This window comes from Sorex fumeus, unplaced genomic scaffold, assembly GCF_029834395.1.
Source record: "Sorex fumeus unplaced genomic scaffold, SorFum_2.1 ptg000042l, whole genome shotgun sequence".
Taxonomy (NCBI): Eukaryota; Metazoa; Chordata; class Mammalia; order Eulipotyphla; family Soricidae; genus Sorex; species Sorex fumeus.
In genome coordinates this window covers 6252588-6270241 of record NW_026606099.1, presented here as the reverse complement: position 1 = coordinate 6270241, position 17654 = coordinate 6252588, and the positions used below count along the sequence as shown (strand labels likewise).

The window sequence follows — 17654 nt, the reverse complement described above, 5'->3', positions numbered from 1 at the left end:
CAGTGTTTTCAATGCTCTGAACAATAACATACTAATACAAATCTCCAAAGCTTAACATAAGAGTTGGAAGATGAGTTTCACAGTAATGTAATTTTAACCTCCATTTACATTCATTTTAATATATTACTAAGATGTTTACTCTATGTCACAATGGTGCTTTCCAGTGTTCACAATTTACAGTTTCAAATTGTACATAACGTAATTTACTAACATAAGGGACAGTTATTACTATTACAAACTATCCCTAAAAAGAGAACAAAACCCCACCGTACATAGAACTCTGAAATGGTATGAATAAACAGATTAATTAATGCATCAACACAGTTTTTAATATTTTAGTCATTTTCTAAATACCAGCATGTAAACTTGTCTATATGAGAATTACAACTTTCCTCATTGAGAATTTATGCATTAATTTTCTTCAACTATCTTTTTCACCTTAACTCAAAATCTCCTGACATGCCGGATCTGTGTACTACAAACTGTACTTTTTTTTTTTTTGAGAAGGTGATACATATATTGTAAACAGAAAAAAAAGGTGCTCCCAAATTCAGCTTCAATTTTTTTCCCCTCTTATTTCTATACTATTTAACATTTCAAGAGTCAATTATAGGGGCTGGAGCAATAGCACAGCGGGTAGGGCATTTGCCTTGCACGCGGCCGACCCGGGTTCAATTCCCAGCACCCCATATGGTCCCCCGAGCACCGCCAGGAGTAATTCCTAAGTGCATGAGCCAGGAATAACTCCTGTGCAATGCTGGGCATGACCCAAAAAGCAAAAAAAAAAAAAAAAAAGAGTCAATTACAATGTTTCATTTTTAATACTAACAAAATAAATTACTGTAGGGTGAGTTTGCCCTACCATTAAAACTCTATAAACACATGAACAGAAAAAATGCTCAATTCAGAAATTTATAACAGTTACAAGATTTAACTAGACTGGACAAAGCAGTTAGAAACATACAATTCTGAAAAAGAAAAAAGAAACATACAATTCTGTAGAGTTGGTTATTTTGTTTTGGGGGATAGTAGTGAAAGAATTTAAGAGTGACAATGAAAAACGAAACCAAAAACTAACCCCAAAGAAACTCAAAACAAAAAAAAAATTCCAAAAGAAATATTGTTTTAGGAAGAGAAAAATCATGGGGCAGTTAAAATCTCTGGGGCTCACCTAACCTACTGGTCAGATCTAAGACAGTTTGTTGACCAGCCCCATTCTTTGAGCATCAAACTGATTGGTAGTCACATATAAGTACAATCATTGTTTAACAGCTTGTTGATGAAGTATTAATAAAGTCAAAAGGACAGACTGAATTCCAAACTGGGAAAAAAAATCTACTCAAGTATTACATTCAATTTTCAAATCATTTACTAACATGACAAGTTTTGGCTTCATCCACTCTCGCACACGCTCACACCACAAACAGGCACCCCACCGACGGATCTGCTTTGCAACACAAGGCCATGTAGGCAAAGATGGCATTCTCCAAGCCAAACTTTAAATAGATTAAAAAAAGTAATTTCTAATTTTACACAAATGCTTCTTCAAAAAATATTTTCTCTCACTCCCTCATCTCCTATACTGAAGGATGTATATGTTTTTCCCCAAGCTAAATCTGAACCCTCGAAATTGATTATAAGCAGATTTCTGCAAATTAAAATCAAAAAACAAAAATAGAAAAATTATATTTTTATATATGTTTACATATATATATATATTTATACTGATTGGAATCCTCCAGCATTTTAAAATCACTTTAGAGATGAATTTTGGGAATCTACTGCTCACACCTCCAAAATTCATAAATGATATATATATACGGATGTATTTTTCCTGTTTCCATCCTGGCGACCCACTCCCCTCCAAAAGAGTTCAATATAGCCACGGCTCAAGTTTAATGGGAAGAGAGAAAGGTCTGTGAATAGTTTTTCGTCTGTTTGTTTGTTTTTGCTTTCGTCTGTTTCTACTTTGGTGATCTGGGTGGCACGCACTGCTCTCTGCCATTCCGTCGCGTCACTCCCTGAGGTACGGCCCGATGGCCAAACTGACGTCTCTGTTCCCTGATTTTTCCAGCTGCTCCCCTGGGAATGGCATTGCCTCGAAAGCCAGAATATTCCTTACTAGCCCTTGTTTCTGGCTTCTCATGCGGTTTTTCAACGGACTTCTCAGGCGCTCCATTCTCTTCGTTTTTGGTAGGAGATACTACATTGGAGCGAAGTTCTCGTAGTGGCTGCACTGGAGTTGGAGATGGCTCTTTTGGGGGTTTCTGGCACACTTCCGCGTAACTTAACTTCCGAGGCTCCTTTGAAATGTAAATAGAAGACAAAAAAAATTGTATACATAATTATGCACGCACACACACACACACACACACACACAATGATGAAATAATGAAGTACAGAAAGGACAGTGTCACCAGGAGAAAATCAGCAAGTTTATTTTTTCCCCCAGGAAATGGGCACTCTCACAATGAACTGCCATTGAAAGTTGGGAGTAATCAAGGCACTTGCTTTTCATGCAGTTGCCCCTCAGTTTAATTCCCAGCACCACATATAATCCCTGAGGACCACCAGAAGTGGTATCTAAGCACAGAGAGAGGAGTAAGCCCAAATATCAGAAAGGTATGGTCCCAAAACCAATATAAAAACAAAAAAAAAAACCCAAACATTAAACTGTTATTAGCACATGGCTAGGGATGTACTGCAACACTAAAGCACATGTCCATGCACGAGACCCGAGTTCAACCTCTGGCACCACACATACACATAAAATGTTAGTAATCTGATTTTAAAATACAAAACCAAAACCAAAAAACAACCCACACATTTGGAAGCAACAGAGATCATTTAAAGGGCTGCAGGCACCTTTAGCATACAGGAGCCTAGGAAGCAATTTCCATGACATGAGTCAGGAGCGCAGTCCCCTAAGCACTGCAGGGTGCCCAGTATCACACTCCCTCAAACAACAAACAAACAAACAAAACCCACAAAGAAACTCCAATCCCCACAGTAGGACGTTTCCATTTTTTCCCTCTCGGGCCATGCCTAGGATGCTCAGGAGACCAGATACGGGCTGGGGATCTGAAATGGAGTCAAGCACATGCAAGACAAGCACCTGAACCCCCGTAACAATCTCTCTGACCAGCTGGGGTTTTCCTTTTTTCCAAAAGCAGGAAAAAAATGAAACAAACTGGATCGGGGAGATGTCTAAAGGTGCAAACCAGAGGATTTATACAAATTATAGAGATATTAAAGCATGATAAGTGCAGTTAAGTAATTCCTGAGTGCATGAGCCAGGAGTAACTGCTGTGCATCGCTGGGCGTGACCCAAAAAGAAAAAAAAAAGGGGGGGGCCAAAGAGCTGGACCGATAACACAAAGCTTAAGATGCTTGCCTAGCATGTGATGGTGGCTACAACCCTGTTCAAATCCTGGCACCAGATGTGGTCCCTTAAGAACCCAAAGTGGTTCCTGAGCACAAAGATGTTTGTGCGACTACCTGCTACTTCCCGAACTGGAAAAAAGAGCTCAGGATATAGTTTAGGGGTAAAAAACTTGCCTTCATGTGTGAAGACCTGGGTTTGATACCCTGCACAGTGAAAAACAAACAAAAATTGTGACCTTGTCAGGTGGTGCTTCAAGGGCTCTAAGGTGCCAGGGATCAGACGTGCCCTTGCATATACAAAGCATATGTTCCACCACCTGAACCACGCTGGTCCAAGTAATAACTTACTATTGTAGAGATCACTTTGCAAATACCGTCATTTTATTATACACTTAAAGCTACGATTACTTCTAAATTTAAAAAAAAAGTTGAAAATAATAAAAAGCCTAAGCAGCTTATGATGACAAACTTAATCTCATTCAAGGAATTTATTAAAGAATGGCAGTACTGTTTAGGAAAAGTCAGGTTGGGGCCACACCTGCTGTGCCTGGGAGACCACAGAGGGTGGCAAGAATCAAATGTGGGTCACCTGCACAAGGCAAATACTATCTCACTAGCCCAGAGCAATGGTTCTTAGCCTTTTTCCAGCCAGGGCACCCTTCCAATCTTGTTTTCTTCTCGTGGCCCTCTGACCTGCTAGTGCTCCATTTAAGTTATTTTCACCTATCATCCCCTTGGAATATCCTGGAGGAGGCCATTTTGCCCCCAGTGAGAAACCGTGTTTTAGAGTAAATGGAAATTAAAATGATACCAAAAACCACTAAATAGTGAAGAAGACATTTAAATTAGACTCAAGCAACACAATGGTCCCAGGGGGGAAAAAAGGTCCATCCTTTTCCCTGAATACAAAAGAAATTCCTTAATGGATTCCACAACAATCTCAACAAAGGGGTCAGAGTAGTAGTACGTGGGTAGGGTACTTGTGCTTTGTCCGCGGCCATCCCATGTTCAATCCCTGGCACCCCATATGATCCTCTAAGGATCCTAGGAACTGTTTCCCTAGAACACTTGGAAACTGTAATATATAATTAGAAGACTACCACATCTTAAAAAGACATTAAGCAAAATAAGAATGTGCAAGTGGACTACAGGGCAGATAGTGTGCATATGGGAGGTCCTGGGTTCAAGTCCTAGCACCACAGGGCATGAAAGGGAAGGGAAAGGAGGGGAATGGGGGTGGGGATGCGGGGGCGAAAGGGGGAGGTTTAAGTTGTAAAGACACTGATTCCAATATACAGCAGGCATTCAACACACAGCAACTGCTGTTCTATTACTAACATTATTCAACATTCGTGCTGAATGTTGACTAATGTTCTGAAGCTACAGAAATGTTGCTGTCCCTTCTGCTTTTCTGTAAGTTTTGAATTATAAAGATCATTATGAAACTTGAATAAAAATGAGTGGCTCTGCATGGATTTCACAGACTTGTTAAATATTATATGAAACTAATACCAGCGGCTCAAGGCTTCTTTAATGATACACAGGAGCTGGGGAGCTAGTACAGAAGGCAGGACACTTGTTTTGCATGCAGCCAACCTAAACTCAACCCCCAACACTACATATGGTCCCTCAAGCTCTGCCACTGTTGATCCCTGAGCCAAAGCCAAAAATAAGCCCTATGCAGCACCAAACAAACAAACAAAAAAACCAAAAAAACCCACAACACACACAGCTAAAATCCGCTCCCCCCCACCAGTGACCTTAAACTAATTTAGCTTCTTTTGATACAGCCAGTCCCAATTTAGGCTATTCCCAAAAGACTGGTACAGCGCTTAGACAAGGAAAGACAATTTTTCTGGCTGGTACAAACAGTATAGTAAATTCCTGGGTTCAATCCCTGGAACATGAATCCGGAGCACTGACCAGTATGGTCTCAGAAACAGTAACTGCAAAACAAAAACTACTTATTACTGATTATTTTTTCCTCACATTTAAAAAATAATATATGCTCATCATTACCTGTAGGACAACAGCCACAGTTGGATTTATATTACTATTACATGGTGAAGTGGTATTTGTCCTTGATGGCTTTACAGTACTCGGGGGAGAAACTGGAATAGCTGTTTGGTTGAGAACATCCTTCTGGACAGCGGAATCCTCTATTAGCTCTTTTTCTTGTTGGGTTGCACTACAGAAAAAAGAGTTTAACATTAAATTGGGATGGAGAGACAGCGGTAGAGTGTTTGCCTTGCGTGCAGCCAGCCCGGCCGAGCCGGGTTCGATTCCTCTGCCCCTCTCAGAGAGCCCGGCAAGCTACCGAGAGTATTTTGCCTGCATGGCAAAGCCTGGCAAGCTACCCAAACACAGTAACAACAAGTCTCAAAATGGAGACGTTACTGGGCCCGCTCGAGCAAATTGATGAACAACGTGAGGACAGTGACAGTGAACATTAGATGGAGTACTGAATACTGCTCACAGAAACAGCTAAGCAAAAAAATCACAGTGAAATCTAATCATAGGACTAGAGAGAGTTCCTGGGCTCAAACACATGCTTTAGATGTGGGGGCCATCACTGACCACAGAGACAAGAGTGCCCTGAGCATGACTAGACGTGGCCCAAAGAACAAAAGAAGAGCTATGTAATAAGTGGAATATCAAACAGAAACTGATAGAAACTGTACAAACTGTACCTTAATGCAGGAAGTTCAGCTGTGCATGGAGGACTAGAACTCAAACTGAGCTGCTGGACAGAGGCACAATCTGCATGTTCATCTTCTGCGGGCACCGTGCAACTTACTCTCAACTCTTCATTGTCCTTAAAGTAGAAAGATATTTTAAAGCTGTACTCTTATAGGAACTTCTCCAAGTAAGATATAAAAATGATAAGTACGTGAAAACATTCAATAGTTATTAAGGCAGAGTTTCCCAAAGTTGGGGAATATCACCATCCAGGGAATGATGTAAAAGACCCAGGGGACCTTTGAGTTTCCTTTGTTCTGTAAAAGAAGGCAGATTTCAGGAGAGATGCAGACTGACTCTTGTTCTGAAAAAAAGGAGGTGGTATGCCAAATAAGGAACTTTTGCATTAGAGAAATGCAAACCAAAGATATACGCCACACTAAGATGGTTATAATCAAAAAAGGCAAACCAAAACAAAAGTAATAATATGAAAATACTGGGATGCTCATACGTTGAAAGTAGCAATGTCAAATGATGTGAAGCACTTTGGAAAACTAAGTTTCTCAAAAAAAAAAAAAAATCAAACCCAGTTACCATATGCCCTCTCAATTCCTTTCTTGTGCATATTATCCAAAAGAAAATAAGTGTCTGCATAAAAAAATTATGTATGTTCATAGTATTAGTATCCAAATTGGCCCCAAAGCAGTAAAAAACTAATACTCAATTTGCCAAATAATAAATGAAATGTGGTAAAAATATAATCACCCATGGGGCTGGAGCAATAGCACAGCAGGTAGGGCATTTGCCTTGCACCCGGCCAACCCGGGTTTGATTCCCAGCATCCCATATGGTCCCCTGAGCACCGCCAGGGGTAATTCCTGAGCGCAGAGCCAGGAGTGACCCCTGCGCATTACCGGGTGTGACCCAAAAAGCAAAAAAAATAAATAAAAAATAAAAAAAAATCACCCAATGAAAGGAATAAAGTATTTATTCATGCTAAAATACATGGATGAACTTTGAGAACTTTATGCTAAGTGGAATGAGTCATAAAAAGACATACTATATGATTCCATTCATGAGGTACCCACAAGTAGAGAAATTCATAGAGACAAAGTAGAATGATCGTTACCAGAAGCTAGGGGAAAGGGAATTACAATTTCAAAGGTATAAACTTAGTTTTGTAAGACAAAAAGAACTCTGGAGAGTAGATGCACAAAAATCAGACTATATTTAGTAGTAATGAACTGTATTAATACACTTAACAATGATTAAAAAGAAAAAAATTATTATATTAAAAAAAGACAAACAAGGAGTTTGGGATGCTGCTCTTAAGAAACATAGTACTTGGCCCCCAACGCTGCTCTGGTCTTTTCCACCCCCCTAGGACAGTCTGCTCATCACTATTCGAACCCAGGACGTGGCTTTCGCCCTGCACAGCCCCAGGTGTCCTCTAGGACCCTGCGACAAAAGCAGACCTGAGCCTCTTCCTCTTCGCCCCCAATGTTGCTCGGGTCCTCTACCCCACCCATACACAACAGGTTCTCATGAGGGCGTGGCCTCTCCTGAAGGGGGCGTGACTTCCTTAGAAGTGGACGTGGCCTAATTTTCGGCAGGCGGCTGCTCATGTGGTAGTTTAGTGTACCAAAAAATCTAGTGTAACGTCATAGTTCCAATACCTACACACCAACATGAAGAAATAACGCAAATCCCCATCATGTGGGGAGGACGATGAAGAGTCCAGAATCCTCCGTAGGTGCTACTCACCTAAGGGGCCTCTCTGACAAAGAATTCAGATACGAAGTCATGAAGATGTTCAATGAACTCAGTGAAACAGTCAGACAGATATCCAGTAAATTGAAAGAGGACATAAAAGAAACAATGGATCGCACAATCGAGAAAATACAGGAAGAAATGACAGCAGAAATTGGAAAGCTACGCACAGAAACGTCACCAATGAAAGATTCCGTAGATGAGGGGCTGGAGCAATAGCACAGCGGGTAGGGCGTTTGCCTTGCACGCAGCCAACATGGTCGACACAGGTTCGATTCCCAGCACCCCATATGGTCCCCCGAGCACTGCCAGAAGCAATTCCTGAGTGCATGAGCCAGGAGTAACCCCTGAGCATCGCCGGGTGTGACCCAAAAAGCAAAAAAAAGAAAGATTCCATAGATGAAATAAAAAACTCAGTCTGTGCCCTCAACAGTAGAATGACCACAGCTGAAGACAAAAATTAGTGAGCTGGAAGATCAGCTGCACCAAGCCAACAGGCAACAACAAACACAATGGCAAGAGACCTCAAAATAGCTTGAGAGAGAATCAGAGTCCTAGGAGATGATTCCAAGAGGAACAACATTAGAATCATCAGAGTACCAGGAGGACAGGGAATCAACCCCAATGAAAAAGCCACGGTTAAAGAAATCATTGCTAGGGGGTATGGTGCCGCCAGCAGGTCAGTCTGTACCTGTGAGGCGAGTGCATCAGCAGCCTGATGGCACCGTCAGACTTCCAGATACCCCAAAATTGCTGCTGTGCCTTTGGCCAGACCCCAAAAACTTGGGGCAAAGTTTACCAAGAAAGTAAACGGCCAAAAGTTAGGTATGTGGGAGACACTCCCACAAACCACCTCCGGCTCAGCTATATAATTGGAGGCATGGCCTCTCTGGTTCCTGATCAAACTGCTCAACGGCCATGATCCCAGAGACTCAGAAACAAATCTCGAAACCCAAAGGCTTTTGAAACACGTCCTGTTCCTGCAGTAGGTTACTGGCGCTGAGCCACTCCAAGTGGGAATAGGTTTCATGCCTTGGCCTGTTCCCCCGGTGGCCCAGTGACTGCCATCCTCTAGAGGCCACTAGACAGTCAGATTTGGGCCTACAGTGACAAGACACACGGGGCCTCACAAGATCCTCCCCATCCCAGCGAGACCATGAGTTGCCGCCTACAAACGGCCTCTCTGGCTCCTGATCAAGCTGATTAATGGCCATGATCCCAAAGACTCAGAAACAAATTTCAAAACCCAGCGGCTATTGGCAAAAATGCATCTGGACCGCATACAAGGTGGCCACCGTATCTGAGCTTATTGGAAAGCCAGGTATGAGCCAGCAGTGATGGGGCAACTGCAGTCTCATAGGAAGGGGGACGGTACCGGCTCGTCCTTCACGCCCTACCAACGTAGGGGTTGCCCCCACAGGCGGTTCTCCAGCATGGCTACGGCTCCAGAGGCAAAAGGACTTAATCCAGAGTCCGGCAGCTTGCGGCAGAAAAGTGAATGGACCATGCGTTAAACTACAGCGCCATGCCTCCCTGGGAGGGAAAGGGTGTTGCTCCCTTCCGCCTTTTCCCCCCCTGGCAGCAAGATGGCCACCGCCTCAGAGCTTATAGGAAAGCCAGGTATGAGCTGGCAGTGACGGGGCAACTGCAATTTCATGGGAAGGGGGTGGTACCGGCTCATCCTTCACGCCTTACCGAGGTCACGAGTTGCCCCCCCACAAGTGGCTCTCTGGCACAGCTATAACACCAGACACACGGAAACCAATCTTGTAATTATCTGGCTCTTTGCAGAAATCCAAAATCGCGTACACATGACATTATATGATTCTCATAACCAGCTATAGAAAACAAGTATTTCACAATGCCTTTTCAGCAATTCTGATTGTTGGGGGGGGGAAATTCTAAACAACAATGGTGCATCTTTTGTCGAAATAATGAATGTAGTCAATGTAGAGAAGAGTTAAGTAGAAATCATCTGCTTCAAAGGCATTGGGAGGGGTAGGAGGGGGGTATATTGGGGTTCTTGGTGGTGAAAAATGAGTACTGGTGAAGGGAAAGGTGTTTGATCATTGTATGACCGAGACAAACCTGAAAGCTTAGTAACTTTTCCCACAGTGATTGAATAAATAAATAAGGAAAAAAAAAAAAGAAATCATTGCTGAAAAATTCCAAGAGCTCGACAATGCAGCCATTCAGATTCAAGGAGCCTGCAGGGTGCCAGCTAAAAGAGACCCTAACAAAAACACTCCAAGACATATCATAGAATGATGGATGCCACGGATTGAGACACAATACTGTAAGCAGCAAGGTCAAAAATGGAAATCACAAACAAAGGAGCACCCCTTAGATTTACAGCAGACCTATCAGAGGAAACCCTCCAAGCCCGAAGGCAATGGCGGGATATAGTGAAAAAACTCACTGAAATTAATGTTTCACCAAGATACTCTATCTGGCTAAACTTCACTCAAACTCAAAGGAACGGTACACTATTTTCTAGATAAACAGCAGCTCAGGAACTTCACAGACTCAAAACCAAAACTAAAACAAGGGCTAAAGGGGCTACTATAGGGGCTGGAGCAATAGCACAGCAGGTAGGGCGTTTGCTTGCACGTGGCCGACCCAGGTTCGATTCCCAGCATCCCATATGGTCCCCCAAGCACTGCCAGGAGTGATTCCTGAGTGCAGAGCCAGGAGTAAACACTGAGCATCGGCTGGGTGTGACTCCAAAAGCAAAATAAATAGAAAAATAGTGCTGAGAATCTGGTGTCAGTGGTGTAACATATGCTTTGCATGTCTGAGGCTCTTGGTTCAATCCTGCCTCAAAAGGTGAGAAAGAGGAAGAAAAAGTGAGAAAGAGGAAGAGTCATTAAAATATTCAGTTTAGAAGGCAATATTCAGGAAAATTTGGTAGGAAATATAGATACAGACAAAGGTAAAAAATTAGAGAAGCCAAAACAAGAAAATCAGGTTCAACATACAAGGTCTAATATCAAATTATCTCAAGAAAGTGAGAAGGTTAGAGAAGTGAGAAATTTATCAGGTCTGGAGCTGTGGTTCAGTGGTAGCGTGCCTGGCTGGCTGGCATCACACTGAGAGTTGGATTCAAGCCGAGCAGGATCCAGGTGGGGCTGCCGTTTGGGAACACCTTGAGCCGCAATTAAATGTATGGTCCCTGGTGCACTGCAATAAAATGCGCGCAGTTTCCAGTCACCAACTCAACAACTACAATGGAAGATGGGGGGGAGGGGAGGATGGAACTTATCCAAGAGACAATAAAGGAAAAATTATAAGTACGAGTTTCTTGGCCATGGCGGTCCACCATTTTTCCAGGAAAACAACCAACAAAAAACAGCCATACCAAGACACTCTGAAATTTTTTTCAGAGAGCACAAGGGATAAATGAAAGTCTCCAGAGAAGAAACAAATTAGCCTTTTGGTCTCTCCAGCCAACATGTCCAGGATGAAGAGCAAAATCTTAAAGGCAATGTGAGCTATGACCATGGCCACATCGCCATGTAGCTTTTTTCACAGACAAGCACCAGAAGCACCCAGAAGTTAGGGATACTGCTGTTGGCATACATCACCACAGGATTTTTTTTTTGCCTTTTTTGGGTCACACCCAGCGATGCTCAGGGGTCACTCCTGGCTCTGCACTCAGGAATTACTCCTGGCAGTGCTTGGGGGGACCATATGGGAAGCCGGGGATTGAACCTGTGTCGGCTGCGTGCAAGGCAAACGCCCTACCCGCTGTGCTATATTGCTCCGGCCCCATCATCACCACAGGATTAACATTGACAAAATATATGTATCTGCTTCCATTTCTCTAAGTGAAATTTTAAAAATAAAATTACTTGGAAAAAAAGCAAAATAATACTTATACTAACTACATTTAATGCTGTGTTCAAAAAGTCCAACAGACATTATGTTGGCTAAGGGTTGCAAACCAAGGTTCACAGGCCAAATCTATGGTCCCCCAAGCCTACCAGGAGTGATCCTTGAGTGTAGAGTCACCAAGAGTAACCGTGAGTACAAACCCTGAGTACCACCAGCATGTGGCCCAAACACACACACACACACACACACACACACACACACACACACACACACACACTTTTCATTAGGATTAGAAAAGAAGTAAGAAAGAAAAAGGTTATGGTGCATAACAATTTTTAGGAAATGGAAAAAGCTATGCTTAAAAACATTGTAGGAGGTGGTAGCCCAACCTGCTGACATTGATTCTCTATTATTTGAAAGACCAATTAAACAAACTAGCTGAGAATACATTAAATACGGGCTGCGAGATACGGGTAGGGCACTTGCTTTCATGTGGACAACCGAGGTTCAATAATCTCTGGGACCGTATATGGTCACTCCCTGAGAGCTACCAGTAGTGACTGCTGAGCACAGAGCCAGGAGCATAAAATAAAATAAAACAAAACAGCAAACCACCCATAGAAAATAACACACATGAAAAACCAATGCAAACTAAACCAAAAATACACTGGTCAGGTCAGGATCCTTAGATGGAAATGACATTTTTTTCACTCGGTTTGTAATTTATCTATTCTATCAGGTTGAGCTAATACAGACACGTGAATGTCAAGAATTATTTTCTTGGTCCCAACATAGCTTTATCATACTTCTTTTTACAATTCTCAAAGGATGCTGAAACTTCTATGAATAAACACTATGATAGAAATAAATATTAAGTGCAATGAAAATATTAAATAACAACCCTGTGACAAAAACTTATTTAGGAAAAGACTGGATTCAGAGTTTACCTTTTCTTTGTAGACACCTTTGACAACATCAGACATCCTACTCTCCAAAACAAGTTCACCTGGTGTTCTTGAAGAACTTCCAGGTAAAGGAGGAAAATTGGAGGCTAGTAAGTCAAACTTTGGTGTTGGAGCTTTTGCTTCAGCTGCTGAAGGATGGGTTCTCTGAAAGATACAAATAACAGCAGGTCATTACATCCCTAGCTCACTGTCAATTCTGAATCAAGAGGGAAGAAAAAGGAGAAGAGTGAGAAAGTGCAGAGAGGGGTGCTTGCTTTGATTATGGAAAGCCAGTAAAAGCTCTGACAGGTGTACCCCCAAACCAAGACAAACAAAATGAGGGGAGAGAAGTAAAAGATTAGAAAAGTTTAGTTCTTCAAGTCCTTGTGTGGGGGTCTGGAGAGATAGTACCACAGGCAGGGCACTTGACTGTGCGTGTGGCCAACCTGGGTATGATCTCATACCACACATGGTATCCCGAGTTCACCAGGAGTGAACCCCTGAGAATCACAGGTGTGGCCCCCAAACGAAACAAAACACACATCTTTTTGTTTAAAATTTTAAAAAGGCAAGCATCACCATGAACTACAAAAACTAAAACCATGAAAATGTTGAAGGTAGGTAAGCATGAATCAAAATGTCAAATTATAAAATTTTTATCAAGGCTGGGAATGTAGCTCAAATGACAGAGAATTTGCCCTGAATATGTGAACAACGTATTTTTTTTAATACCCAATGAGTGATTCAAAAAATTTCGATAAGCTATTTTACAACAGTAGAGGTAAGAATCAGTATTTGGAACCAGGGATGTGGCTCAAGTTACATGAACAGCATGAATGAGGCCCTAGATCCAACCCTTAGCACCACATGGCAAAGATCCTTCCCCAGATCACAACACTGGATATGGTCTTGAGGACCCTAGCACCGTACTTTCAAGCTTATACTGCCAGGCCAAGCGTGGCTGAAGGTTGCTCAAAACCCACAGGAACAGTGTTAGAAGTTACCCCTATAAGTTAAAAGCTATGAGAAGGAGTATTATCCTTTATATCAGTTTAGACATAAATTCAAACCCTAAGAATAAGCAAACTTTTTGCTTACCATTCGTGGAAGGGAAAAATAAACAAAACTCCTATACAAATTATTGTCAGCAATTTACTGAATTGTGCCCAAGAAATTTTACCTTTAGGGATTTTCCTCTATGTATTATTATAACATGGAATGATGGCTGTATAAGTTTTGTTGCACTGCTTGCAATAGCACTCTTTGTAGAGAAAAAGATTAAAACTACCTACTTTTTTTTTTGGTTTTGGGGCCACAATCATCTGTACTCAGGACCATGTGTTAATGGGAATTGGGACAAGGCTTCCTGCATCCCTTCTCCCTTCTGTCCTTTGATAGTTACCTTTTCTCATCTCAAACTATGTTCATATTTGGGCTGGAAAGAGAGTAGAGCAGATATGGCCTTCACCTGGCACACAGCTGACCTAGGTGTGATTCAGACCTCGTGTGGTCTCCTGAGCCCCACCAGGAGTGATCCCTGATTAATTCCTGAGCATCCCCAGCCCTCTGTCCAAAAAAATATTTTTAGATTATTAAATTAATTTTTACTGAGCCCAAATCTCTATCTGTAAACTTAAGGAAAATTAAATATCAAGAAGAGGCTCTATTTACCTCTGCCAAATAAAACACACCACAAGCAAACATAGTAAATCACAAAAGAAAAAATTGTAAGCAGACTGAAAGTTAAAAATGACACACCAGAGGGGCCAAAAAGAAAACAGTGCCTAAGGCACTTGCCTTGCACAGGGTTGACCTGAGTTCTATTCCTGGCATCCAGCAGGAGTAACCAGAGTGTAGAGTAAGCACTGAGCACTGCTGGTGTGCCCTCCGCCACCCTCCTTCAAAAACACCCAACAAAGAAATAAAAATACATACTGGAATCCTATCATCTTCTCGTCGTCTTCGACCTCTGAAGAGAGTTCTCCTTTAAAGAACAATAAAAAAAAGTACAGAAAAAACTCATGAATTGCTTTAGAAATATATTTAATCAAAGATGAATGTATTTCTATTAAATACCTATATTCTCTAAATCTTCAATATAAAAATAAATGGAAAGACCCTTTTGAAGGGATCTTGAGCAAATCTACCAAGAACTTCACTCACCATCATAACTAGTCAGCCAAGCCCATTTAAAAAATTACTCTTCTTTATATCTCAGAAGCACACTAGGGCTGTTTCTTTGTTTGCCTAAGCAGGTTATAAAGTCCCAGCACACACAGTTCATAAGTAAAAGACATTAAAACTTTAAGGAACTTATACATACGTACATAAATAAATAATCGAATCTATGCTATTTTCACTACTTTGTTTTTTTTTTTGGGGGGGGGGGGGGGTCACACCTGACGCTGCACAGGGGTTACTCCTGGCTCATGCACTCAGGAATTACTCCTGGCGGTGCTCGGGCGACCATATGGGATGCAGGGAATCGAACCGGGTTGGCCGCGTACAAGGTGAACATCCTACCTGCTGTGCTATCACTCCAGCCCCCTATAGTTACTTTAAATTTCTCAAAGTGATTCATTCTCCATCCTAGAAACTGTGTACTCTCAGCATTTTCCCTTCTGAAGAATCCTATGCTCTCTCACATCTCTCTCCCCGACCCCTTATTTTTCCCTATGTAAATTTATTTAAATAAGTCAGGTTAAAATATCTCAAAGTTCACCCCTATTATGTAAACAACATATAAGCAAAACCAAACACCAACGAAAAAAATACTAGATCATGATCTTCAAGTATTCACATTATGATCAAAGTATTTTTATATTCCTTACATCCATGTTTATTATCCTGTCTCCTTACCTGCCCCTACTATAGTCCCCATTCTGCTCCATTTGCAAAGTGGGGGTTTCTTTTGGAAGGTAATTTTGTTCCTGATGTACTGTTACTGAAGGGTTATGTCGTTCAGCTGCAAAGTTCCTTGAACCAGATCTATTTAACGGTCCATCACCCAATGACACAGAGCCCTCTGTGGAGTGTTCTGAACCACTCGATGACCTAAAATGAGGCTTTACACTATAAGAAACAGAAGACCATACACATGAAAAGATGAATCAGACAGAAAATATTTCCTCTTGCTGGTAAAAACTCTTATTAGACCAAGTTAAAAATTAACTTTTGGGTTAGAGAGATAGTATACTTGTTCTAAGTGGTAAGGCACTTACTTTCCAGGGGGCTGTGACCCTGATTTGAATCCTGAGCACTATATAAGGTTCTGCCCATGGCCAGAGAAGTTAGGATCATCACTTTAGCATTGCCCGCGTGGCACCAAAAGGTGACCAAAAATGTCTTAAACATTATTACTTCTGTTGTGCTAGAGACAAAGACCAGGCAGGGTCTCACATGCAAGACAAATGATCCACCAGTAAGCCACTCCTTGCCCCTAATTATTTTGAGGGAGGCAGGATAGAAACACTTCTAGCTCAAAGGTCAAGGGCAATACCGAAGTGCTCAGGGGCAACAGCTGTCAGAGCACAGAACCACAAGTGGTAATGGAATTTGAACCGCTGTCTTGGTTCCAAGCAAAGGAAATGCCTTAACCTCGGTATCACCTCTCTGGTCCTAGTACTATTTTTTAAAAGACAAATTTTTTTAATTTTAATTTTTCCAGCTTTTGGTCTAGCGGGACTCAGGGCTTACCCCTGGCAAGCTGAGGGGTGCCAGGGCTTGAACCCAGGTTGGCTATGTGCAAAGCAAGCACCCTATCGCTGTACTATCTCTCTGGCCCCAAGGCAATTTTTTAGAAAACATCTTGCAACCATTGTTTGGAGATATCTGAGAAAAAATTCCAAAGTGCTTCAAGATAAAGTTACTTCTACCTCAGTACTCAAGTGTAATCAGGTGGCTGGACAGCAAGCACATGGCTGAGCCGGGTTCAATACTCGGCATCCCGTATGGTCCCCTGAGCACCACTAGGAGTAATTTCTGGAGTGCACAGCCTGGAGTAATTCCTAAACATTACAAGGTATGGCCCATGCCCCATCCCCATAGGTAAAGGCCCTCCCGTTGATCGTCGATTTGCTCGAGCGGGCCCAGTAACGTCTCCATTGGAGACTTTGTTGTTACTGTGTCTGGCATATCGAATACTCTCGGTAGCTTGCCGGGCTCTCCGAGAGGGGCGGAGTAAAATCAAAATTGTAATTACACAGCTGAATATTAGCTGTAGTCTGAGCACATCTAAATCAGTGAGAATTTATGCCAATGAGTTTATGCCAGGCAACCTCACACACCCCGACCAGAGTGGAGTGCACTGCTATGCATTTTCAATGACAGCAACAGTGTCCCCAAAGGGCAAAAACATTGGCCCACAGGTAAGGACAGAAAAAAAAATTAATCTCATACATTTTATATTTAAAATGCATATAAATTTTATAAATAGAGCAATAAAAACTTACAAGCTTGAAAAAAATTCCAAAATGCTTCAAGGTAAGTTCCTTCTACCTCAATACTCAACCACAATACTCAGTGTAGAAGTAGTTCCCACGCGCCAGGAGAGCTAGTACAGTGGGTATAGGCAATTTTTAAAAGTGGCCTAAAATGCCATTTAGTGAGATGACAATGAAAAAATATTTTGAGGACTGGAGAGAGAGCTCGTGGGGTTGAGGACTGAATGCATGTAGGAGGCCTAGGTTTGAGCCCTGATCTCCCAAAACTGGCTGGGAACAACCCTGAAACACAGAACCTGTAACTGCTCTTGAGCACCACTGGGTTTGGCCCAAAAACCAAAAAATGAAAATTTACTGAGCAACAGTAGAATGTATTAAAGTCCCAACTTGCTACCAGTTATATTTCACCAAATAAAATCTGTCCAGAGATCAATAATCAGGATAAAAACCAAGAAAAGGGCCTGGAGATAGCTCAAAGGGTGGATTCATTCCCTGGCACCTCCTGCCCTCCAGCCCTACCTACCCAAATGCCCCCAACACCACTTTCCTGAGCATCAAAATGTCAGACCCAAACAAATGGGCTGGGAGTAGGCCCTGTGGC

General features: G+C 42.0%; 1 protein-coding gene across 4 annotated transcripts in view; it reads right to left on the bottom strand.

Annotated features, from left to right (window-relative positions):
• Positions 1–1673: 1673 nt before the first annotated feature.
• LARP4 (La ribonucleoprotein 4) overlaps positions 1674–17654 on the bottom strand; it is a 77025-nt gene continuing 61044 nt past the window's right edge. For 3 of the 4 annotated variants that reach the window (XM_056119931.1, XM_056119933.1, XM_056119932.1), the window contains 6 exons: positions 15471–15683; positions 14547–14595; positions 12615–12776; positions 6075–6199; positions 5404–5572; positions 1674–2303 (listed from right to left, as the gene is read on the bottom strand). In XM_056119931.1, the coding sequence (XP_055975906.1) occupies positions 1965–2303; positions 5404–5572; positions 6075–6199; positions 12615–12776; positions 14547–14595; positions 15471–15683 (1057 nt within the window). In that variant the 3' untranslated portion in view covers positions 1674–1964. The remainder of the gene's footprint in view (positions 2304–5403; positions 5573–6074; positions 6200–12614; positions 12777–14546; positions 14596–15470; positions 15684–17654) is intronic. The other variant, XM_056119934.1, reaches the window with a different exon arrangement.